At 41.6% G+C, this 24,939-nt stretch overlaps 1 protein-coding gene across 1 annotated transcript in view; it reads right to left on the reverse strand.

Annotated features, from left to right (window-relative positions):
• Positions 1-5,634: 5,634 nt before the first annotated feature.
• The window catches only part of PLEK (pleckstrin), a 64,809-nt gene continuing 45,504 nt past the window's right edge, over positions 5,635-24,939 (reverse strand). Inside the window, exons 7-9 of the mRNA XM_077485940.1 lie at positions 20,012-20,095; positions 14,522-14,594; positions 5,635-9,680 (exon numbers count right to left, since the gene is read on the reverse strand). Coding sequence (XP_077342066.1) covers positions 9,541-9,680; positions 14,522-14,594; positions 20,012-20,095 — 297 coding nt within the window. The 3' untranslated portion in view covers positions 5,635-9,540. The remainder of the gene's footprint in view (positions 9,681-14,521; positions 14,595-20,011; positions 20,096-24,939) is intronic.

Consider the following 24,939-nt stretch of genomic DNA (forward strand, 5'->3'; position numbering starts at 1 on the left):
ACCTGATAGTAACAGCTAATGATGATGATGATGATGATGATGAAGAAAGACTAATCTGGCTGAGCTGTCCCTAAAATAGCAGCATACAGCGCTCTGTCCCTTTATCTAAACTGACAAAAGAAACTCAGGCTGCTGACCTAACACCTATACCAGTCCTGAAAAGAACTTTTGTGTACCAAATAGCTAGCGTTTTCTCTGTCCCTACTCCACACAGGATCCTTTCCCTACAGTGACAGAAGAAAGAATGTAAAATGGCCACCGGATCGGGTGTATTTATAGGTTAGGGGGAATGTCCAAGTGTCCCTGAGCTGTCATGTCTCAATTGGTTGTCCTGTAACACATGATAAACGTGTCACGAAAGGTTAAAGTTCTTGTATACATTAAACACGTAAGTCCGCCGGGGCGAACGACGGAAAAAGGCGTTCGAACCCGCGGACGGCGAAAGTCGGAAATTCGCCGCGAAACGACCGCCGGGCGAAACGTTCGTCCATCACTAGTAATGACAGTGATCTGTAATTTTTATAGGGACTATAACATTGCAGCGGACAGATCGGACACTTTTGACACTTTTTTGGGACTATTGACATTTATACAGCGATCAGAGCTAAAAATAGCCACTGATTACTGTATAAATGTCATTGGCAGGGAAGGGGTTAACACTAGGGGGCGATCAATGGGTTAAATGTGTGTCCTAGGGAGTGATTCTAAATGTGGGGGGATGGGACTGGCTGGAGGAGGTGACTGATCGCTTCATACTTAGTATGAACAGCAGATCTGTCTCCTCTCCCCTGACAGAACAGAACAGATATCTGTCTGTTTACATTGACAGATCTCCGTTCTGTCTCGCTCAGGAGCGATCGCGTGTGCCCGGCAGACATCGCGGCCGACATGCATGCGCCCCCTAGTGGTCTTAAAGCGGCCGACGTACAGCTATGGCGATTTGCCCAGGAGAGCCAACCTGGAGCAGTATAACTGCTGTGGCTGGTCCTCTAGTGGTTAAACTATGTGTAATTTGTGCTGCTTTTACTAGTTGATCTCTAAGTTTCTTATCCCGGCTTTGCAGGGATGAGAGACACAGAGATTGTTCCCTGTGTACAGGGCTCTGTGTTGAACATCAACACAAAGCTCTTGGCGGTAAATGCACACAGCCGATCAGCACGTCCCAGCTGTGAATTATTGGCCTGGACTTGCTGACAGGCTCCCTTTGTTTACAATCACAGTGGGAGCCGGCCAGGGGGGCGCGCATGCACGCACCCTAAACCCAGAAGTGGGCAGCAACATACTAGTATGTCACTTTGCCTACAGTGGCAGCACAATGCAAACGAGCTGTCACTAAGTCGTTAGCCAAACACATACAGTATATTGATATTTACCATTCCCTAAATGTGGCAACAGCATTTTGTTTGTTTTTCCTTTTTTAGGCTTTTTCCCTTTATTTTCACCTGGTTCTGTCCAGTAGTACAATTCCTGCCTTAATACTCCATACACACGGACCTGTGTGCCAGGGTTGCCAACCTCCCGCAGTATTTTTTACTGACAAAACATGGAACATTTACTGGCGGAGCACATTTTTTACTGGCAACCTGAGAAATTACAGAACTCCTATTGAAAGCAAACAAAGTGAATATTTGAACAGTATAAACATGATATGGAAACACTGACAATACCTATAACAAAGTAATTTGCTTGATTTACACTTAAAAAGTCAACACAGCATGATATTTACTGGCAGTTGTAAAAAATCACAGATTTTTACAAACTGTCAATTTACTGGCAGTTGGCAACCCTGCTGTGTGCATGTCGGTACGTGCAGCCGGCTTCTGTCGGACCTGCATGCTGGAAAACCAGCCCTAGACTGACCCCTGATCAGCGCTCTCAACCCACTGGGTTGCACAAACAAAAGAAACTGTAGTGTGTACACAGCTTTAGAGTGTCTCCACTCTGGATGGGGATGCAACTGAACCACCTTTGGGCAGCAACAATGTCAATCTGGAAGGAGGGTAGTGTTAGGTGGACTAGCAGATTGGACTAGACCTGGGATCTCCAAACTACAGCCCTTCAGTTCAGGAACTACAATTCCCATTGTAGCGGGGACATAATTGTGTATTAATGTAGTTATGTTCATATCAATGTTAAATCTGTGGACATTGCGATGGCTCAGTGTTTGGAGCCATCTACTGACACATTCTGGTAATGCACAGATATGGTAATTTTAAAACACAAAATACTTTCATAGGAAGTGATGTTTGTTTTGATAAGAGGTTTGACCTCTGTTACCCAGGAGTCCGTATGACCTACCCATGAACACTCTGATATGCAGTGCATGCTGGGTAGGGGATAAAAGGAGCTGCAGCGGCCATATTTGGTCTCTTGGGACCACGCTGTCTGCCTGTGCGGAACTGTGTTGAAGGTTCTCAGACACATTGGCAGACAGTCACTGTGGAGTGCAAACCGGAACGTTTGCGAGGTGATTTGACGGAGCCTGAGAGCTGGTGATCGGATTGACGAGAATCGGAGACGCTTGTCGGAGTAGCGGAGGACCGGATCCAGTCGGTGGAGCAGCCTGAAGCCATCACCCCGAATTCTGATCCAGTTGGTGAGCGGGTTACGGGCCACTGTTTAGTATTATTGCACACAGTTAGACTTACTCACAGGCCTCGGAACCTGTTGTTCCACGGAAGCGTAACTGAGCAACTGACATTTAGTAGGCTTGAGGCCCAGTTCACTTTAGCGCCCAAGTGTGATTGCAAGTTCTTGGAGTTATACCTGGAGTACCCTGAGTTAACTTTCTCCACTTACCCCTTTGGATTACAATTACCTGAGGAACCATTAAGCTAGCGAAGAAAGAAGATAAAGGAGGACATACTTTAAGTGAGGCCTCACATAGACTTTAAGTAATGAGCTCCCAGGTCTAGATAATAACGTACTTGCATATTGTTTATTGTATCTGACTGTTGATTCATGCTGTACTGACGTTCTACCGGTGCAATACCTGTAATCACTTATTTGTTACACTTTCAGTAAAAAGTATTTCTGGTTAAGAGTACAAGTGTGTGGTCTACTGTCTTTCCCCACCAGGTAGAGCCAGAGGATCCTGAGGGATTGATACAGGTACCTTATACTGTTTGTATTGTACTGTATTACTATTGCACCACAGCTGTGCCAGGGTACAGAGTTACACAGAACGGGGGTTTCTCAGAAGAGTGCAGGCCCAACTCAAATTAGCAGCTTCTTCGGGGGTCAGTGCTACATTATCATGCCTAGTCGTAACTGTGAATGTCAGAGTTTTACAATGCCTCATCGGACGTGTAGTTCCACAACAGCTGGAGGGCCATAGTTTGGATAAATGTTTGACCTGAATACAGGCTTATCATTGTAAGCACCCCTGTAAGCGTTAAGTGTTTGTTCCAAGCTGGTATCTACCATGTTTGTTAACCACTTGCCGCCCGCCCTATAGGCAATTGACGGCTGCAAAGTGGTTTCATAATCCTGACCGGACGTCATATGACGTGATCAGGATTATGAGCCGCTGCGCGCCCCCGGGGGCTCGCATCGCGGCGATCGTTGTTGCAGGGTGTCAGTCTGACACCCGGCAACTACGATCTCGGTAAAGAGTCTCTGACGGAGACTCTTTACCACGTGATCAGCCGTGTCCAATCACGGCTGATCACAGTGTAAATGGGAAGAGCCGGTGATCGGCTTTCCCTCACTCGCGTCTGTCAGACGCGAGTAGAGGAGAGCCGATCGACTGCTCCTCTGACAGGGGGGGGTCTGTGCTGATCGATTATCAGCACAGCCCCCCCCCGAGGATGCCCACACTGGACCACCATGGACGCCACCAGACCACCAGGGAAAAGGTAATCCTCCCTAGACCACCAGGGATGCCAGTCAGCACAATGGATGCCAATCAGTGCCCATAATGGATGCCAATCAGTGCCCACAATGGGCATCACTGATTGGCATGCATTATTGTTTGGCACTGATTGGCATCCATTACTATAGTATAACACCAATGCCGCCTATGAGTGCCCACCTGTGCCACCTATGAGTGCCCACCTGTGCCGCCTATCAGTGCCCACCCATGCCCATCTGTGCCGCCTATCCATGCCCATCTGTGCCGCCTATCCATGCCCATCTGTGCCGCCCATCTGTGCCGCCCATCCATGCCAATCCGTGCCAGCTATCAGTGCCAATTTGTGCCACCTATCAGTGTCCGTCCGTGTCGCCCATCCGTGTCGCCCATCCGTGCCGCCTATCAGTGCCACATATCAGTTTCCATCAATGCCACCTCATCAGTGCCACTTCATTGGTGCCACATTGGTGCCCATCAGTGCCGCCTTATCAGTGGCCATCAGTGTAGCCCCATCAGTGCCCATCAGTGAAGGAGAAAACGTACTTATTTACAAAGTTTTGAAACTGAAACAAAAAAAAAACATTATTTTTTTCAAAATTTTCGGTATTTTTTTATTTGTAGCGCAAAAAATAAAAACCGTAGAGGTGATCAAATACCACCAAAAGAAAGCTCTATTTGTGGGAAAAAAATGATAAAAATTTCATTTGGGTACAGTGTAGCATGACCGCGCAATTGTCATTCAAAGTGCGACAGCGCTGAAAGGTTAAAATTGGTCTGGGCAGGAAGGTTTAAGTGCCCTGTATTGAAGTGGTTAAACACCTTGGTGGGTTTTTTTTTTCAGAACTGTCACTCTTTTTTGTTTATAGCACTAAAAATAAAAAACATAGAGGTGATCAAATACCACCAAAAGAAAGCTCTATTTGTGGGAAAAAAGGGACGTCAATTTTGTTTGGGAGCCACATCGTACCACCGCGCAATTGTCAGTTAAAACAACACAGTGCCGAATCGCAAAAAGTTCTCTGGTCAGGAAGGGGGTCAATTCTTTGGTCGCTAAAGTGGTTAATACTGCATTAAAATAGTGAAAGACTCCAGTTAGTCTAAATGCACTTTTATTGAAAAACTGCTGAAGTTATTTTATGCTTTGCTATGTGTATTTCACTGTGATCCTTCCTTTAGACCCCTTTCACACTGGGGCGCTTTGGAGGCACTACAGCACTAAAAATAACGCCCTGCAAAGCACCCTGAAACAGCCGCTGCTGTGTCTCCAGTGTGAAAGCCCCGAGGGAAGCACACTGGAGTGGTGCGCTAGCAGGACAGTAAAAAAAAGTCCTGCTAGCAGCATCTTTGGAGCTGTGAAGCCCATTGAAACCTCATTCACCGCTCCTGCCCATTGAAATCAATGGGGTAGCGCAGTGCAGCAGCGCTTTGCTGTGGTTTTAACCCTTTCTCGGCCGCTAGCAAGGAGATAAAACCGAATACTGCCACTAAATCGACGGTAAAGTGGTGCGCCAGTTTACCACCGACGCTGTTCTCGCTCACGGGGTGAAAGGGGCCTTATTACCAGCCAGCCAAGACATACTTAGAATGCACAGAGCAGCTTTATTTTCCCGCATCCCCCATGACCCTTACTTTGTGTTTCTTTCAGTATGGATCACGCACCTCATCCTATACTGATGATTAACTTCTGCAAGTAACTGCACATCATCTATATTAGAATTATGAAAACCCATACTGTTGCAGACATTGACATTTGATGTCATAGACTTTAAAAGGCACATGAGTAATTTACAAATTGTTTTATTATTTATTAGTGCAAAATTCAGAAATTATAGTAACTACAGATGGTTAGACCAAATTTGGATGCCATTCGTCAGTATGACCATCTCCTATTTGATATACTGTATCTATTTGTTACATATAGATAAAAGTAATTTTTGTTAAATGAATAGGTTGTGATGTGGACTGTGACAAGTGAGTTTGCTATTGAAGTTTTTTTTTTTTTTTTTTTTTTTAACTATTTGTGATAGAAGGATTTAGTGCTTGACCAATGAGTTGTTCTAGAGCTGAATGAGAGCAATACAATGGCCGCAAGTAAGCTTGTTTCTGCTCAGCATTTTGTAGACTTGTTGCCACTCTAGCGTCATAAAATTATTCACATATATAAAAAATAATATCCATTTCTAGAAGAACATAAATAACCTATTTAATTGTGGCCCCTCTATGTAGTAACATTCAAAGATCCCTACCTCCAATAGCTTCCTTGTAAAAAAAAAAAAAAATGGTTACACTGCCTGGTGGACTGGAGTCCAACCAAAGAAATACATTTGTTCCCCTAAAGAATGATTGTATTTCATTGTTTTTCTTAAGCCTCGTACACACAATTGGATTGTTGGCCAACAAAACCGTAAACTTTTGTCCGAAGGGCGTTGGCATACACACGGCAACACAATTGTTGGCCAACAATTACAAACGTAGTGACGTACTATGTTGTTTTTCAGCTCTTTAGCGACACCTTTTTGGCTCCTGAAGTTTGATGAGTATTGACATTTTGCACTTTTCATTTCGTGCTTTTCATTTAGCGCTTTTCATTTTGTCCTTTCAGTTTGTTTCTGAATGGCCGTTCGTCAACCAGCCATGTTGCAGAATCACTGGAGATAACGTGTTATTTATTATTGGCCATGGAGTTATTGCTTTGACATTATTTTTTGGGTTGAATAATGATTTGATATGATATATTTTCTATATTTTTGGATGTATAGAATGCACTTTTTGATTAAGTTCTATTGGCAGATAGCATGTATAATGTTATTTGTTTTCTTTTTTTAATGCACAATAAAAAAAAATGTGTAAAATAATACTTGGCTATGTGTTTTACTTCAAATGACAGTTTGGGAGTAGGCAGTTACATTTAAAAAAAAATACAATGTAAAATTAACAAGGGACACCAACATAGTTTTATCTTTGATCTTAAAAACTACGGGATACTGGTGTTGTGGTAACTTGCCCAAATAAAAAAATAAAAAAACATAATAATATTATTCTTGATATCACTAGAAAAAAAAAAGCCTTTGAAAATTAGCAATAACTCCATCAGTATCACCAGCTTCATTATTTTACCATTAAAGAAGAAGAGAATGTGCGCTGTATTTCGAGATTTCATGATTTGCCACGCCACGAATGTTAATTCTCCATTACGAACACTAGTTTACAAGACCGACCGCTTCTGGCTCGTCCTTGCTTCCGAGCATCCGTGTTTGTACTTTGGACTTTTGTCTGACAGACTTGTGTACACATGCTCGGAAAATCCGACAACACATATTTGTCCATTTGTCCGCGGAAAATCTGAAAACCTGCTATCCAACATTTGTCGGCGGAAAGTCAGACAATTGTCCGATGGAGCATACACACAGTTGTATTTACTGCCAACAGCCTGTCATCGAACATTTCCCATTGGAAACTCCAATCATGTGTACGAGGCTTTAGTCACATTACAATACAAGCATTCACCATTAATGATAAGCTAACTGTGCTTGACATAGCTCATCACTATTCACCAGGAGTTGGAACTGCAGGTCAGATCTGTAATTACAGACCTTTGTCCGGCGATAACCTCACACTTCTTGTAGTCTTAGGCTGGCCATAGATGTTCAAACATTCCTGCCAGATTTTACATGCGATTATCAATGTAACTATTATCATAATCACTGTGTTCTGCTGGCAGGGATGGCTCCTCCACGCCCCCACCGGGAGAACACCATGGCTCGAAGCGAGGGATCCCCTTGTCAACACTGTAGTTATAAGAAATACGTTCATTCTGTCTATGGTAGGTCTTAAACAATCTTTGAAGTTCCCATTTTTTTTAAAATCTACTTGAAAGTTCAACTACAGTTCATTTATTTTGTTGTTTTTAATAGGGTTAAGAGTCAGAATTTCTTTCAGACTGTTTTCTGTCTGTAAACCCATTGGGGAGATTTTTCCTGATTTGCTGTCTCTGTGTTGCCTGTACATAGAATAGAGGACGTCATCAAGATCAAGGCACATGAGTCAATTTACTAAAGGCAAACAAACCGTTCAAAGTGGTACTTTGCAAGAGAATTTTCCCCAGAGCGTAAGCAGAGCTTCACTGTCTTAATCAAATTTGGCTATTTTTAATCCTAATGCTGCTAGAATTAGTAAATAGATGGGAAGGCCTATCATATTTACTTGTTTTAAACTTTTTTTTTTACATTTCCTTTAGCTACTTCCTGGTTTCCATGTCTAGGAAAATGATGCCCTACATTTCAGGAGTCTTCAGGAGTGAAGAAGGAGTTTTCTTAGTTAACTTCTTCAGATCCACGCTATAGCCAAATGACGGCTACAGCCCGGACCTACTTTGCTGGGAGGGCGTCAATAGAAGTCCTCCCATGCTCGAGCAGCCTGCACGCCCCCTGCAGAGCATGCTCTGTGATTAGCGAGTCTATGAGTCTCAGCTGATCACAGATCAGAGTATGGGATCGATCCCGACCCCTTACCACATGATCAGCTGTTAACCAATGACAGCTGATCATATGATGTAAACTGAGCTGGTAATCGCCTATTTTTTCTCCTCTGATCCCCAGCTGCTGAAAGAGGGACATCGGTCCCAATCGGTCCCTACCAGTGCACAACAGTACCGCCTACCAGTGCCCACCAGCGCTACCTACCAGTGCCCACAGTGCCACCCATCAGTGCACACAGTGCCACCTATCAGTGTCACCAATCAGTGCCTCATCAACAGTGCTGCCCATCAGTGTCACCTACCAGCGCCTATCGGTAACACCTATCAGTGCTCATCAGTGCCACCTATCAGTGCCACCCATCAGTGCTGCCTTATCTGTGCCCATCAGTACCGCCTTAACTGTACCTATCAGTGCCCCCTTATCTGTGCCCATCAGTGAAGCCTATCAATGCCCACCAGTGCCGCCCCATCAGCGCATATCAATGAAGGAGAAAAATTACCTGTTTGCAAAATTTTATAACAAACTATGAAATATGATTTTTTTTTATTTTTTATTTTTAAATTTCCATATTTTTTGGTTTGTTTAGCAAAAAATAAAAACTCCAGTTGTGATTAAATACCACCAAAATAAAGCTCTATTTTGTGTGAAAAAAAAAATTATAAAAATGTAATTTGGGTAAAGTGTTGTTTGATTGTGCAATTGTCATTCAAAACGTGACAGCGCTGAAAGCTGAAAATTGGTCTGGGCAGGAGGGGCGGGGGGGGGGGCTTAAGTGCCCAGTAAGCAAGTGGTTAAGCATACCCTCCTACCTGCATGCCTGAGCTAAGCTGAGAAAAGCCCTCCTTCACCTTCGGAAGACTTCTGGAATGTATGACATTATTTGCCTAGGCAGGAAACCAGGAAGTAACTGAAGACATTTTGAAAAAAAGTTTAAAACAAGGAAATATAATATACCTTTCCTATCTATTTACTAATGCTAGCAGGGTAAGGATTCAAAATAGCCAATGTTGATTGATGGATTGAAGATCCGCTTTAATAAGTTATGAGACATCAAAATCTCCTCAACGTAAATAGCTACAGATTTTCTAGTTGAGTACTCTACCCCCAGCTCAAGGCTTAGTAGCAATGGTAATGATAAAATACATCACTGCTTTATAACCCGGATAGATTGTTTACAGCAAACGTGTGACTCTGCATTGATGTCTAAATCTATTTTCCAATTTTGGAGACGGCTTGAATAGCTTTAATCCACTCTTTGCGCTCTTCTGCTGATGCAGCCTGCAGGTAGTAATGTATCTCAGAGGCTGTGATGATTTCAAAAAGGTTTCCATCGGCTTCTTGTTTTTTTGCTAGGAAAGAAAATGAAATATTATTTTATAAAGAGCAAAGTGTTTCTTACAGGTAAGAAAGAAGAAAATAGATTGGGCAAAAAAAACAAAAAACGATGCATTCAAAGTGTATGTGTGTCCTATGTGATGGGCGGATCATCAGCAGGACTGGGGAAGCTTTATGACTGCTCTGTTCTAACTCGAATAGATCAGAAGCTATGGATATTATATGCTTCATGCAATGGAAACTTTGCTCTCTGGACATAGGACTGGACTGGAATGGAGGTCATTGAGATGCTGATCAATGTAGCTTCTCCTCGTCATACCTTGCATATTTCATAGTTACATAGTTGGTAAGGTTGAATAAAGACACCAATCCATCCAGTTCCACAAAGAAAAGTGAATCAGCGCCATCTAAGTGTAGCAATTAGATCTCATAATTTATTTTTACAAAATTGCCAACTCCGACCAGGAAGTGCTGGGAGCCACCAGCACAGCACAGGATAAGCGTCTTGGGGATCTGCACCCAGCAGGATCTGACCGGAGCTACATAGTGGTGTGGTGCATATTCTACTGCTTTTTGTAAGTTGCCAATTTTGTGAAAATAAATCATGTGATCTTATTGCTACACTTAAATGGCGCTGCTTCTCTTCTCCTTGTATTTCATACAGAGTCCCTTCCCGCTCATTTTGAAATGGATGCCACGAGTTAAGGATCTTTGAGCTATTTTGAGATTATTTTTGGAATTTAACCGCTTGCCGACCACCTGCCGTCGATTGACGGCGGCAGAATGGCACTCCTGCAGCTGTATGGCAGGCGCTTTAAGGAGTATGATGGCCGTTGGCTACCCGTGATTGCTCCTGAGAAAGAGAGAATGGAGATCTGTCCGTGTAAACAGACAGATCTCCATTCTGTCAAGGGTAAGGAGAAAGATCTGTTGTTCCTACTGCTTAGGAACAACAATCAATCTTCTCCCCCAGGCAGTCCCATCCCCCCACAGTTAGAATCACTCCCTAGGACACACATTTAACCCCTTGATCACCCCCTAGTGTTAACCCCTTCCCTGCAAGTGACATTTATACAGTAATAAATGGCTATTATTTTTTTAGGGTATTATAATAAAAAAATAATAAAATCATTTTTTTTTTCAAAATAGTCTGTCTTTTTCTGTTTATAGAGCAAAAAATAAAAACTGCAGAGGTGATCAATGCCACCAAAATACCACCAAAAGAAAGCTCTATTTGTGGGGGAAAAAAGGACGTAAATTTTGTTTGGGTACAGCATTGCACGACTGTGCAATTGTCAGTTAAAGCGACGCAGCGACGTATCGTAAAAAATGGCCCGTTCAGGAAGGGGGTAAATTCTGGGGCTGAAGTGGTTAAGAACTTTTTCATGTGTTTTTATAAATTTGTCTTCATGTCACACACCTGAACCTGTCTCTCTTAGTCTACCAAATACCTTCCCTATTTGTCTAGTCCATCCAGTTCCACCTGTGTGGGTATAGGTCTGTGTGTGTGTGTGTGTGTGTGTGTCAATAAATGTTTGTGATGTCACTTCCTCTGCTTCCATTTTTCCCAATAGCAGAAGGTGCTTTGAAAGAATAAACAAGATGGTGGATGGCACTTTAATAATGCAGTATAAGATAGAATTCACATCAAGTTCATTTGCTCATTTTCACTTGTGGTGCCCTTGGAAGAGTGATCAAAGGAGGATCTCTTTCCACAGGGCATTTGACAGGCAGTGAGGGGGAATTATACCACCTACTCACTGCCTCTTTTAAACCCTACAAATCTGTACCATACTGCATATGCGGTTTTGGGGCAGTTTGACAGGTGGTAAGGATGCAGTTGTGGCATGGTTCCATTCAGTTGAATGGATTGTGTTTGGCGGGAGGTACTGACAGGTGAACGTGACGGGGGGGCTGAGTTTGAACACTGCTGATTGGCATTCTCAATTCCTCTGTTATCTTTTTATATTCCTTTCCTGTTTTTTACAGTTCAACTACCATTTCCCGCAGATCCTTTGACAATTCTTTTGCTTTCCCCATGACTCAGAATCCAGAAACATCAGTACAGCACTGGATGAAAGATGCAAGGGACTGTAATGAGTCCAGAAACTCATTGACCTTTTATACACACACGGTAATTACAAGCAAACAGATCACAGGTGAGGATGGTTACCTTTAATAGCCATTCAAACCCCTTTGTGTCAACTTGTGTGCATGTTATCCGGCCAAAATCACCAGGGTATGTAAACTTTTGATCAGGGTAATTTGGGTAGTTTATGTTGCCATTATGATTTTAAAAGAGTAAACACAGTTGATTGATAATAAATGGCTTCAACCAAACACTAACCATGAGTGAAAGAAATGTTTTTGTGTTATCATTTAAATTCTCTGAAAAGTGGCCGAGAAATCATTAATTCTGCCAGGGTATATAAACTTATGAGCACAACTGTATATACAGTAAATGGTCGGCAAGCAGTTAAAGTGAAATTGCAGTCAGAACTAATACATATGTGCAATTCGTTTCGTAACGAATCAGAATTTGGCCGTATTTTGCATCTTTCGGACACTCAGATGCATCTGAATGTCCGAAGAAAAAAATAACGAATTTCAACTAATACGAAAGAAATTATAATGAAAAGAATTAAGTCAGCATGATTCGTTAATTAGTTAAAGGTCTAACGAAACATCAGGTTCCTCCTGGTACCAGCAGCAGTGATACAGCACAAGCACTGGAAATATGTATTCCTGAGAATGGTGTTGTATTGCATTTGATCAGAGGAGATGAGTTTTGAAAAGCAGCAGAAGAGAGATTGTCATTGTGTGTGTGTGTGTGTGTGTGTGTTAAAGGATTTAATAAACAAACGACTTTCATTACAATTCATTGCCACAAATATATATATATATATATATATATATATATATATATATATATATATATATATATATATATATATATATATAAAAATAACAAATTATTCAAAAACAAATCAATTAAACATTAAAACGCATCGATTCATTATAATGAATATATCTATACTCTACAGAAATAAGGAATTATACGAAAACGAATAATATCGTAAGGAATATAACAGAGCAAAATTATGTATTTTACGAATGAAGACTAAACTAAATTTTCCACCGCGCACAAGTCTACTAACTAACTCTAATGCCCCGTACACACGGTCGGATTTTCCGATGGAAAATGTTCAATGGGAGATTTTCCATCGGAATTTCCAACAGACAAAATATGAGATCTGGATCTCAAATTTTCTGACAACAAAATCCGTTGTCGGAAATTCCGATCGTGTGTACACAATTCAGACGCACAAAGTTCCACGCATGCTCAGAATCAAGCAGAAGAGGTTATTGAACTTCATTTTTCTCGGCTCGTCGTACGTGTTGTACGTCACCGTGTCAACTTTGTGTGACACTGTGTATGCAAGACAAGTTTGAGCCAACATCCGTCTGAAAAAATCTATGGATTTTGTTGTCGGAATGTCCGATCGTGTGTACGGGGCATGAACCTACTCTCTGCCACATTCTAAGCCTAATCTATCTAGCCCTGTAAAGCAAAAATCCCTGTACTTACCTGTTCTGCAGCCGCTCTGGTCTGGTCCCACGTTGAGCGGTCAGCGGGGGCTTTAGTGTGTGGAGGTGCAGGAGAGGCAGCCGACAGCAGAAGCCCCATAGTAACTCTATGGGTGACGTCACTTCCCACTCATTTCCTACCCATTGTTGGGCCTCCCCCGCACACAGCATCTGCCACTGGAGACCCGACTGGAATGGCTTCAGAACAGATAAGTACAGCATTTTTTTCTTTACAGGGCTAGATAGATAGGCTTAGAATGTAGCAAAGAGTAGGTTTAGAGTTAAAAAAAAGGGGGTAGATACCGCGCTAAAAACTAAATAAATAAATCAAATAAAATAAACATATAGATGCAGCTCGAATTTGTAAGATATCTACAAACACCATAAGCAAAACATAGAATGTAGCTGCGCATAAAGTTAAGCTAAAATAATGTAATAATATATGACAATAAATTACACCAAAAAATCACCATAATAAATATAAAATCATACTCATGAATGAACATGTGATTAAATAAATGTGTAATACATGATAACAATAATAAATCCTAAAATAAAAATAATAAAGTAATTCTATCAAAAGTCCAGTGAATGAAGTGAAAATGGTGACTTAATCAAATTCTTCTGTGCAAACAAACACCAGTGCTTGTGAACCTCCACCATACAACATATGTGCTTACCAGAGGGTAAATGATACAGGGCCTGTAGTATTAAATCTGTTCAAATCAACCGCCAGACATCCATGGAAGGAATCAGCTTATTTTTATTATTACACATTTATTTAATCACATGTTCATTAATGAGTATGATTTTATATTTATTATGGTGATTTTTGGTGTAATTTATTGTCATATATTATTACATTATTTTAGCTTAACTTTATGTGCAGCTATATTCTATGTTTAGGTTTAGAGTTAGTTAGCTTCTGACTGGACTTCCACTTTAAATATAAACCTTTCACTTCCTGTCCCAAAGACGGAACAGGAAATGAGGGGAAATCTCTCCCAAGTAAGGATGGACATTTGTCCCCAGAATACTGTAGGTGTCTGGATTGGGAAATTTCCCTCCTTTTTTTGTTCCAGTAGCAACTGTCAAATTTTTGGATTCTCCAAGGCCTGTGCTGGTGACAGTGGTCCCATGGACAAATAACCTAGAGAGTCATAGAAACCTGTGATAACCTTTTCAGCTCCTGTGTGTTAGAAACATCTGTGCATCGATTCATTATAAAGAATTAAAACTGCCATATTAAATTTAGTGAGCGACTTACCATCAGTCAAACCCTCTACTGCGGTCACTACACAGCCCCTCAAGTGAATAGATCCTAAAGCTTCATTATCCCCCTGTTAATGCAAAGAAGACAATATAATCAATAAACTGAGTAATGGGAGCTTCTCCTATATAGTCAATTTGGTCAATAGTCAATTTTCTTCTGGTGGTACCTCTTGATCATGGAGGCAACATCCTATGATATTTAAAAAAAAGTCATATTTTTAAGTAAAACAAATAGTACAATTTTTTTCTTGGGTAAATATGAAATACCACAGCAATATTTCATGATTCTGAATTACAATCAGTAGTTGCAGACCGTGGATAATTTTTTATACGATTACAAGGTTAAACTTAAAGAAAATTACTCAGAATCGCCAAACATTGTTTATGGTTTTTTTTTAGCAGAGACACTAGGGAATATAATGGCAGCTGTTGCAACTTTTTATGTCACATGGTATTTGTGCAGCAATTTTCCAAACGCGTTTTTTTCGTGGGAAAAAACAGTTTCATGAATTAAGAAATACAAAACACTAAAGTTAGCCTGATTTTTTTGTATAATGTGACAGATGATGCTACGCCGAATAAATAGATACCTAACATGTCACGCTTTAGGCTTCATGCTGCTGATAAACAGATGTTTAGGAGCATTCGGGCGTTTTTTTTTCAGCGGCCCCTGAAATCTCCCCATGTTATCTTATCAGTACATGTACACAGGGTACTTTATAGTAGTTTCTATGCAGTTGAGTTTAGAAGCATTTTTTGGAAAGTAAAAAAATGTGTTCTGGATGGATGTTCAGAGGCACTTGAAACACCAAATGCCTGTAACAGTTTTTAAACACGTGTAAACACGCTAACTCACATTTAGCTGTGTTTCGTTTACAGACGCTTTTTGACTATTTAAATGCAAATGCAGCTAAATGCGGCAAAACTGACATTTTTTGCTGTCAAGCTAAATCGTTCAGGAGAGGTTGTAAAAGTCCTGAGTACATTAGGCCTTAAAATTGCGCATGTTCGTGGAGTGGCTTCAGTACTTAAAAATCTCCATAGGCGACGCTTTATTTTTTTTTACAGGTTACCAGTTTAGAGATACAAAGGAGGTCTAGCATTAGAATTATTGCTCTTGCTCTAACGTTCGCAGCAATACCTCACATATGTGGTTTGAATGCCATTTAAATATGCCATTGCTTCTGCATGGGGACGTGTTTAAAATTTTTTATTTTTACACACTGCTTGTGGGAAACAGAACTATCAGCATAACTGTCCAATGACGATTGGGAATGCATATACGAGCACACACATAAGGGATCCATCAATATTTCTGCACAAGAAAATAGATACAAACTTTGCTCCAGATGGTAACAAACACCCGACAAGATTCAGAAATTCTTCCTGAGCGCCCCCCCCCCCACACACACTTTGCTGGCAATGCTACTCCGCTCTAGGCTCCCTCTTCCATATAATACAATCATTCTGGAAAGAAGTGCATGACCTAATTGTTCAAATCATTTCCTACACCCCAGACTTCACCCCAGCACAATATCTAATCCACCACACATCCCTCCCTATGTCAGCATACTGTAAATCCCTTACTTTACTTCTCATTAATGCTGCCACCCAATGCATACCTCTGCATTGGAGAAGTGTAAACCCTCCCACTATTTCTGAATGGCTTTGCCGAGTGGAAAAAACATCAGATATGGAAAGGCTCATTCACCAAGCTAAAGAAAATCACACTAAATTCAGAAACACCTGGGCTTGCTGGATCAATTACAGAGACTCCATGATGGCTAACAACCCCCAAAACGCACCTTCTTCCTCAGCAAGGGAAAACCAAAGAGTAGTCAACCAAGATGCATGAAAACTCTGTCACTCCTATCCCCCTTACCTTTTCCCCTTCTACCCAAACTTTAGATTACTTCTAGATTACTGCTAGATTTCGCATTATGTCTATGCGTTAATCAAGATAACATACTTTACTACTGTTCCTACATGGTGCAACATGCTGGATGGTCCAACCAGTCCACACATCGAAGAGGAATCCAAATATACAGGGGATTCTACGGTAACTAAATAACTTTTGGTGAACCACACCTGTTTGCCACGCTATGGGACTGCTAAGAGTCCCCTCCAGTTCACAGTTAGATCCCTTTTGGGGTGAGCGGGCACTAGGAAGACCTGTACTGGTTCATCCTCACATCTCCTTTGAATCCCCACTTTTTTACACAACACCTAATATATCTAAGGCCTTAGTACCTTAGATGACCTTACTACCCAAAATGTGATTGTTCTTGTCGGGTTCGTTTGAATACGCAGCACTGATATTCACTGCCTATCTTTTGATTGTATGTTGTAGTATATCATTTATGTTACACTGTAATGTATGAATATGTTATCAGTGACCCTTTTATTTTAACTCTGTTAATGTGAAAATGTAATAAAAATGTATTGGAAAAAAAATATATATATTTTTACACTTTCCCTTGGAATTTTTTTTGATCACTTTTATTCCTATTACAAGGAATGTAAACATCCCCTGTAATAGGAATAGGGCATGACAGGTCCTCTTTACGGAGAGTTGTGGGGTCTATAAGACCCCACATGTCTCCTCTAGCCTAGAAATCCTGAGATAAAAAATAAAAAAAAAAGATCTTAGCCTTTCCAGGTAAAAACACGGCAGTGTTTACATCTGCCAAGGCCAGAGGTTACGTCATAACGGCCTCTGAAGGTTATATGTTTTTGCCGGGGACCATCTGGTCCATGTTACTCTCTATAGTAAACGGTCGCCGCCAGCCGATTTGCTCCCTAGCTTGCTGATCACACGGGCAAGCCAGTAGAAGCAGAAGAGGGGGGACATCCCCTCCCACCGCCTGTAAAAACAATTAAGTGCCTCTATGATTGTTTTTACGTTGCAGGGAATCGCTGCAGAAAAAAAAAGATATCTGAATGATGCCTGCAGCTGCACCCATCATCCTGATATCTACACTCAAATTCCAGGACGTCATATGATAGCCAGCAGGCGGGAAGTGGTTAGATTCTATTCAAGCAGGTATTCTTAAAGTGGTTGTAACCCTAAAAAAATTGTGCCTGTTCCTTTAAAGCAGGATATACATCATAGTGCTTGTGCTTGGTTGATCCTGTTCATGTGTTCCCCTTAGTGTGCTGACCACGGTAATCATGGTTACTGATCCATGATACCATGGTCAGTTTATGTGCCTCCATCAGCCCACAGTCTATTCCTCTCCCCTTCCCTCCCTCCTTACCTGTCAGCTCTAGAGTCTTTGTGTGAGCCATCTCCTCCCCGCCCCTCCCCTCCCGCCGATTTGGCTGTGAAATCATTATTCCCAAATCCTGGAAGCACCTCTGTTACAAAAAGATATACTGTGCAGCATCTGTGTTTTAAAAATTTTGCAGCAAAATATCTTATTTCCGAGCACCGCTATGTGCTCACATGTCCTCTCGCCGTTCTCCTCCTCTCCTCCCGGCTGATGTCTGCAGGGAGTCTCAGCCCCTCCCGCTCTAGTCCTCAGATCGGAGAAGGAGAGCGCCAGGAGGTCACGTGAGTGCACAGCGGCGCTCTGAAATAAGGTATTTTACTGCATCATTTAAAAAAAAATAGATACTGCACAGTATATCTTTCTGTAACAGAGGGGATTAAATGATTTGTGATTAGTGACTTTACAACCACTTTAACTTTAAAAAGTACTTTCCCAGCCATCTCCTCATCTCCAAATCTTGCCTGTTGTGTTCTGACTTTCTGTTAGATGGTGGCTACATTCGTTCTCAATGGTCCCACTGTAAGTAGGAATGTAGCCACCCTTTCTTGCTTGCTCCCATGATGGACAATAGACTATGGACTATGGGATTTGCAGGATGTAGAGAGCAGTGCACATGACTGTAACTTATATGCACTTCTAATCCCAAAGAAACAGAAAAAGGAATGGCTTCAGGAGCTCATGAAGGACATTACAAGGAGACAGAAAAACACAATAAGGCCTCTTTCACATGGAAGATCCGTTCAGGTCTGCCTGTCAGTTTTTTAGGCGGACCTGAACGGATGCTCCATAGACCTCTATGGAGCGTCGGATGTTAGCGGTGACACGTCCGCTGACATCCAATCCGCTCTGATCCGAAAAAGTGTGATGGAGGAAAAACCTACTTTTCCATCCATCTGCGGATTGGATCGGGTGACGACGGACTCTGCAGTTCATCGTCATCCGATCTCCCATAGGGGAGAGCGGCGCTCTGACAGGTACATCCCTGCAGAGCATGCAGAGACAGACCTGTCATCTTCCTGCTCAGCGGGGATCGACGGAGCGATCCCTGCTGAGCAAGCAGATGTCCACGGGGTGGATCATCACGGATCCATCCCATGTGAAAGAGGCTTTAGAAACAATTTCATATAAAATAGATTACCGGACCATTAAGTAGTGGATGTGTATGGATTATCTTTGGGAAAAAAGGATATTGTTTAGTGTCACTTCATCTGCTTTTCTAAAAAATCCTGTTTTTGTACAGAGTACAAGAACTGAAACAGCAGAATGATTCAGAGGAGTTACCCATTTCTTCCCTGTATGGCTCAGTATAGACTTTTATTCACACACACAGGGTAAGCCCTTGTACACACGGTCGGAAATTCCGACAACAAAATCCATCGGAATTTGTCCGACGGATTTTGTCCGAAACTTGTGTTGCATACACACGGTCGGACAAAGCTGTTGGAAAATTCGATCGTACGTAACGTGATGACGTTATTTCGTTATGACGGGACTACGTTCAGGCTAGTAGCCAATAGCTTTGGTCTAGGAATTTGATCTGAGCATGCGTGGCACTTTGTCTGATCGGAATTCTCTACACACAGTCGGACAAAGTCCGATCGGATCATGTTGTCGGATAGTTTTATAGCCCAGCTCTAAAACTTGGTCCATCGGATATTCCGATGGAAACAGTCCGATGGAGCCCACACACAGTCGGATTATCCGACAACACGGTCCGATCGGACATTTTCCGTCGGAATGTCTGACCGTGTGTACAAGGGCTAAAAGGAAACAGGGTCGTGCATTCAGTATTACATGTTTATCTGTACAATCATTTAAACGATAACAACTATAAATTAAATAAAAAATAAATAAATTAAAATAAATAAATAATTAAAATAAATAAATAAGATATAATCATTTTTTTTAATATTTAAAATAGTATGTGTCTATTGAGCCAAGTTCAGCACATTTAGGGGAATTGTGCTAAATGTTTAGGCTTAATGGACATGTGTAATCTTTAATATATATAAAAAATTAGATGAGAGACAAATTGGTGAATTTTTAACACAACTCATATGGGTATATTTGGCTCATTTAGGTGGTGATGTGACCCACAGTGTGAGCCATAGACCTTGTTTCATAATATGAAATGACTACACCTATTGCATTTGTAGACTAATATTAAGCACTTCATTAGCTAATATAAACCAGTCAGTAAAACGTTCTCTTACCGAAGCTGGATCATAGTAGTGCAGGTATGCCGGATCTTCTCTGAGTATAAATTTCCTCACTTTCCAATTTTTCCTCCGGTGTCCCTGTAAATGTGGGCGTAAATTAGGAAATATTGTAAATTATGAACAAACTCACTACAAAGTTAGGAAAATGCATTTGCAAAGAAAATCCATCCAATTATTATTTTTTTTTTAATTGCTGTCTTTTTCTGTTTTAAGGAAATTTTCTCTAAGGCCGCGTACACACGCGGGGACTGTTCGGCCAACTTTGTCCGTCAAACAGTTTCGGCAAACAGTCCGCTCAAAATTAGCATGGACGGACATGGCCACACACGACGTACGAACAGTTTGCTAAAACCGTGCGCGATGACGTGAACGGCACGTACGACGGGACGAAAAATACGACGTCCTATACACTCCATTATAACTTTCGGCGTGTAAAGCCTTTCTGAGCATGCGCGGAACTTAGTTTGTCGAACAAGCCTACACACGAGGGAACTGTTCGCTGAAACAAGGTTTCAGCGGACAGTTTTTCGGAAATTCCGAAAAACCTTGTTCAGCGGACTGTTCGCTGAAACTGTCCGCTGAACGCCCACACACGGGCGGACTGTCCGCCGAAACACTGTTCAGCGGACAAAGTTGGCCGAACAGTCCCCGCGTGTGTACGCGGCCTTACTTCCTGTTCAGATTGATGTCCATCATACAGTTTAGATAGGGACAATTTTATATAGTTACATTGGTCCAGGCAGTGCTACTACAGTGGTTGCCACTAGCTTCTGCACTCTGAGAACACAGGAGGAATACAACGTGTTCTCTGATTGGATGAAGTGGAGAGGCAGGCGTTAATGTTATTATCTCCAACTCGTCCATACAGAGAACACATTGCAATCATTGAGAAAATGCAAGGTATTCTCTGAATAGAGAACATATGGAATCGAGGACCTCCTGCGTTCAATAGGCAGCATGGCAGACACTGAGCACAGGGCCTGACACTTAATGAAGATCATTGTAGTAGTAGTGCCTGGTACAGTGATTTCCAGCTTCCAAAGTTTCCACCTTTCCCCATTTATGTCCCTACTAGCAGTGTTTTTTTTGTTTTGTTTTGTTTTTTGTATTCCTCTTCTTCAGATGTTTTCTGGATGGTCACATGATGTACTCAGTCCTCTTCCTCCTTAGTTTTCCTATGGTAGTTGGTGGTGCTAGAAGATGCAGAAAGCAGTGCTGAAGTGATGGCATCAGCCTTGCTCTCTGCATCAATATACTATGAGTTCAAGGTACTGCACTCAAGGAGCAGGACTATAATTCCCTGTACTCACAGTATTCCCTTTATCTTCTAGGTTGAATGATACTGGGCACCGTTCACCCTTGAAGACTGAGGACAACTTGTGGCCAAAAAGAGGTATTGCAGGGGATAGCTCTAAAATGAAGGCAAACACTGCAGGATGAGCTGGTTCATTTTAAACACCTGCGTGACATTTAAAATTAAAAAAATATTTACACCTGAGTTCGGCTTTAAAGCCCAACTATCACAAACTAAAAAATGATCTCTTGAAGAGGAACTGTCCCTTCACTGCAAGGGTTAATTGCTTGTTTACGCCTAGGGCAGAGGTGGGCAACTGTGGCCTTCCAGCTGTTATGGGACTTCAAGCATGACAGTTACAAGCATGACTCCCAGAGGCAGAGGCATGATGGGAATATTGAATAGGGACTTACAAAGTCATGATGGAACTTGTATTTCCACAACAGCTGGAGGGCTGCAGTCGCCCACCCGTGGTCTAGGGAAACAAAAAAGATTTACTCCTCCCTGTAGCTAGACCGGTTCCCACAGGTTCTTCTCCCTTTGGGATCCAGGGGTCTAGAGTCCTGACATTAACAAGACCAAGGCAGGGTCCAAAGCCGTACAGGTCAGCAGCTAGCTGTCATTTTTTTTTTTTTCAATCCTTTGAATGAAAAAAAAAAACTTTAGGTGTGAACCCAGCTTTAGTAACGAATATAACAAAGGAAGTTGTTAGTAAAGGAAAAACAAGTTTTAAATTATGTCAGAAACCCCTGCTTTGTTTGTGGTTATGTGTGTACTAGGTGAACCACCTTTCGTAGGAGTGTGATCAGTACACGATATAAATATCTTCATAAAATGTTAGTGAAAGAGGAAGTGGCATGTGCCGACCACAATAGGGAGGTCCCAGCTCTACCCTGTAAACTCCTACGTGTTAACCACGCTTTGTGAAATTTGTGTAATGCTGTAACTTTAGCATGTCGATTTTGTTTTTGTTTTTTTGTTTTTAAGCAAATCTAGGTAGTTATTCTAGGTACAGTATATATAATATAAATATATACATACAGTGCCTTTAAAAAAGTATTCATACCCCTTGACATTTTCCACATTTTGTCATGTTATAACCAAAAACGTAAATGTATTTTATTGGGATTTTATTTGATAGACCAACACAAAGTGGCACATAATTGTGAAGTGGAAGGAAAAGGATAAATGCTGTTCAAATTTTTTTACAGATAAATATCTGAAACGTGTGAGGTGCATTTGTATTCAGCTCCCTTTACTCTGATACCCCTAACTAAAATCTAGTGTAACTAATTGCCTTCAGAAGTCATGGACATTAATAGTCCCCCTGTGTGTAATTTAATCTCAGTATAGATACAACTGTTCTGAGAAGCCCTCAGAGGATTGTTAGAGAATCTTAGTGAACAAAGATCATTATGAAGGCCAAGGAACACACCAGACAGGTCAAGGATAAAGTTGTGGAGAAGTTTAAAGCAGGGTTAGGTTATAAAAAAATATCTCAAGCATTGAACATTTCATAGAGCACTGTTCAATCCATCATCTGACAAAGGAAAGAGTATGGCACAATTGCAAACCTACCAAGACATGGCCATCCACCTAAACTCACAGGCCGGGCAAGGGGAGCATTAATCAGAGAAGCAGCCAAGAGGCCCATGGCAACTCTGGAGGAGCTGCAGAGATCCACAGCTCAGATGGGAGAATCAGTCCACAGGACAACTATTAGTCATGCACTCCACAAATCTGGCCTTTATAGAAGTGTGAAAAGAAAAAAGCAATTTTTGAAAGAAAGCCATAAAAAGTCCTGATTGCAGTTTGTGAGAAGCCATGTGGGGGACGCAGGAAACATGTGGAAGAAGGTGCTTTGGTCAGATGAGACCAAAATTTTACTTTTTGGCCTAAAAGCAAAACACTATGTGTGGCAGAAAACTAACACTGCACATCACCCTGAACACACCATCCGTGAAACATGATGATGGCAGCATCATGTTGTGGGGATGCTATTCTTCAGCAGGGAAAGGGAAACTGGTCAGAGTTGATGGGAAGTTGGATGGAGCCAAATACAAGGCAATCTTAGAAAAAAACTTGTCTACAAAAGACTTGAGACTGGGGTGGAGGTTCACCTTCCAGCAGGACAACAGCCTAAACATACAGCCAGAGCTACAATGGAATCTTTTAGATCAAAGCATATACATGTGTTAGAATGGCCCAGTCAAAGTCCGGACCTAAATCCAATTGAGAATCTGTGGCAAGACTTGAAAATTGCTGTTCACAGACACTCTCCATCCAATCTGACAGAGCTTGAGCTGTTTTGCAAAGAAGAATGGGTGAAAATTTCACTTTCTAGATGTAAGCAAAGCTGGTAGAGACATACCCAAAAAGACTTGCAGCTGTAATTGCAGCGAAAGGTAGTTCTACAAAGGATTGACTCAGGGGGGCTGAATACAAATTAATGCCACACTTTTCAGATTTATTATTATTTGTAAAAAAAATTGAAAACCATTTATAATTTTTCTTCCACTTCACAATTATGTGTCACTTTGTGTTGGTCTATCACAAAAAAATCCCATTAAATACATTTACATTTTTTGGTTGTAACATGACAAAATGTGGAAAATCTGAAGGGGTATGAATACTTTTTCAAGGCAATGTATATATTATTATTTATTATTATTATTATTATTATTATAATACAGGTTTTTATATAGCGCCAACAGTTTGCTCAGCGCTTTACAAAATGAGGGCAGACATTACAGTTACATTACAATTTGGTACAAGAGGAACCAGAGGGCCCTGCTCATTAGAGCTTACAATCTAAAAAGGAAGGGGCAATTGATACAAAAGGCAATAGCTGTGGGGGTATGAGCTGATGGAGGAAGTAAAACAGTGTTAGTTAGAAGCAGGATAGGCTTCTTTGAAGAGAAGAGTTTTCAGGGATCGTCTAAAGATGGATAGATTAGGGGACAGTCGGACAGATTGGGGTAGGGAGTTCCAAAGGATGGGAGAAGCTCTGGAGAAATCCTGGAGGCGAGCATGGGAGGAGGTGACAAGGGAGCTAGAGAGCAGGAGGTCTTGGGATGACCGAAGAGAGCGGCTTGGTTGGTATTTTGGGACTAGGTTAGTGATGTAACTAGGGGCAGAGTTATGGATGGCTTTGTAAATTATTGTTAGTACTCTGAATTGTATTTGTTGGGTGAGTGGAAGCCAGTGCAGGGATTGGCAGAGAGGGGTGAAGGACACTGAATGGCTGGTAAGGTGGATGAGTCTGGCAGCGGCATTCATTATGGACTGAAGGGGGGATAGTCTATGTAAAGGTAATCCAACGAGGAAGGAGTTGCAGTAGTCGAGGCTAGAGATGACCAGGGAGTGAATAAGAAGCTTGGTGGTGTCATTAGTTAAAAAGGGGAGTATTCTTGAAATGTTGCGGAGGCTAAGGCAGCATGATTTGGACAGGGCTTGTATGTGGGCCTGAAAGGACAGTTCGGAGTCTAAGGTTACCCCTAGCACCCTGGCATGTGGAGACGGACTGATAGATGTGCCATTGATCTTGACAGAGAAGTCAGGCGAAGGGGCACGTGGGGGAGGAAATATTAAGAGCTCAGTTTTAGATAGATTAAGTTTGAGGAAGTGG

The sequence above is a fragment of the Lithobates pipiens genome, unplaced genomic scaffold (assembly GCF_037356315.1).
Source record: "Lithobates pipiens isolate NorthernLeopardFrog02 unplaced genomic scaffold, aLitPip1_a1.2 Scaffold_18, whole genome shotgun sequence".
NCBI classification, from domain to species: domain Eukaryota; kingdom Metazoa; phylum Chordata; class Amphibia; order Anura; family Ranidae; genus Lithobates; species Lithobates pipiens.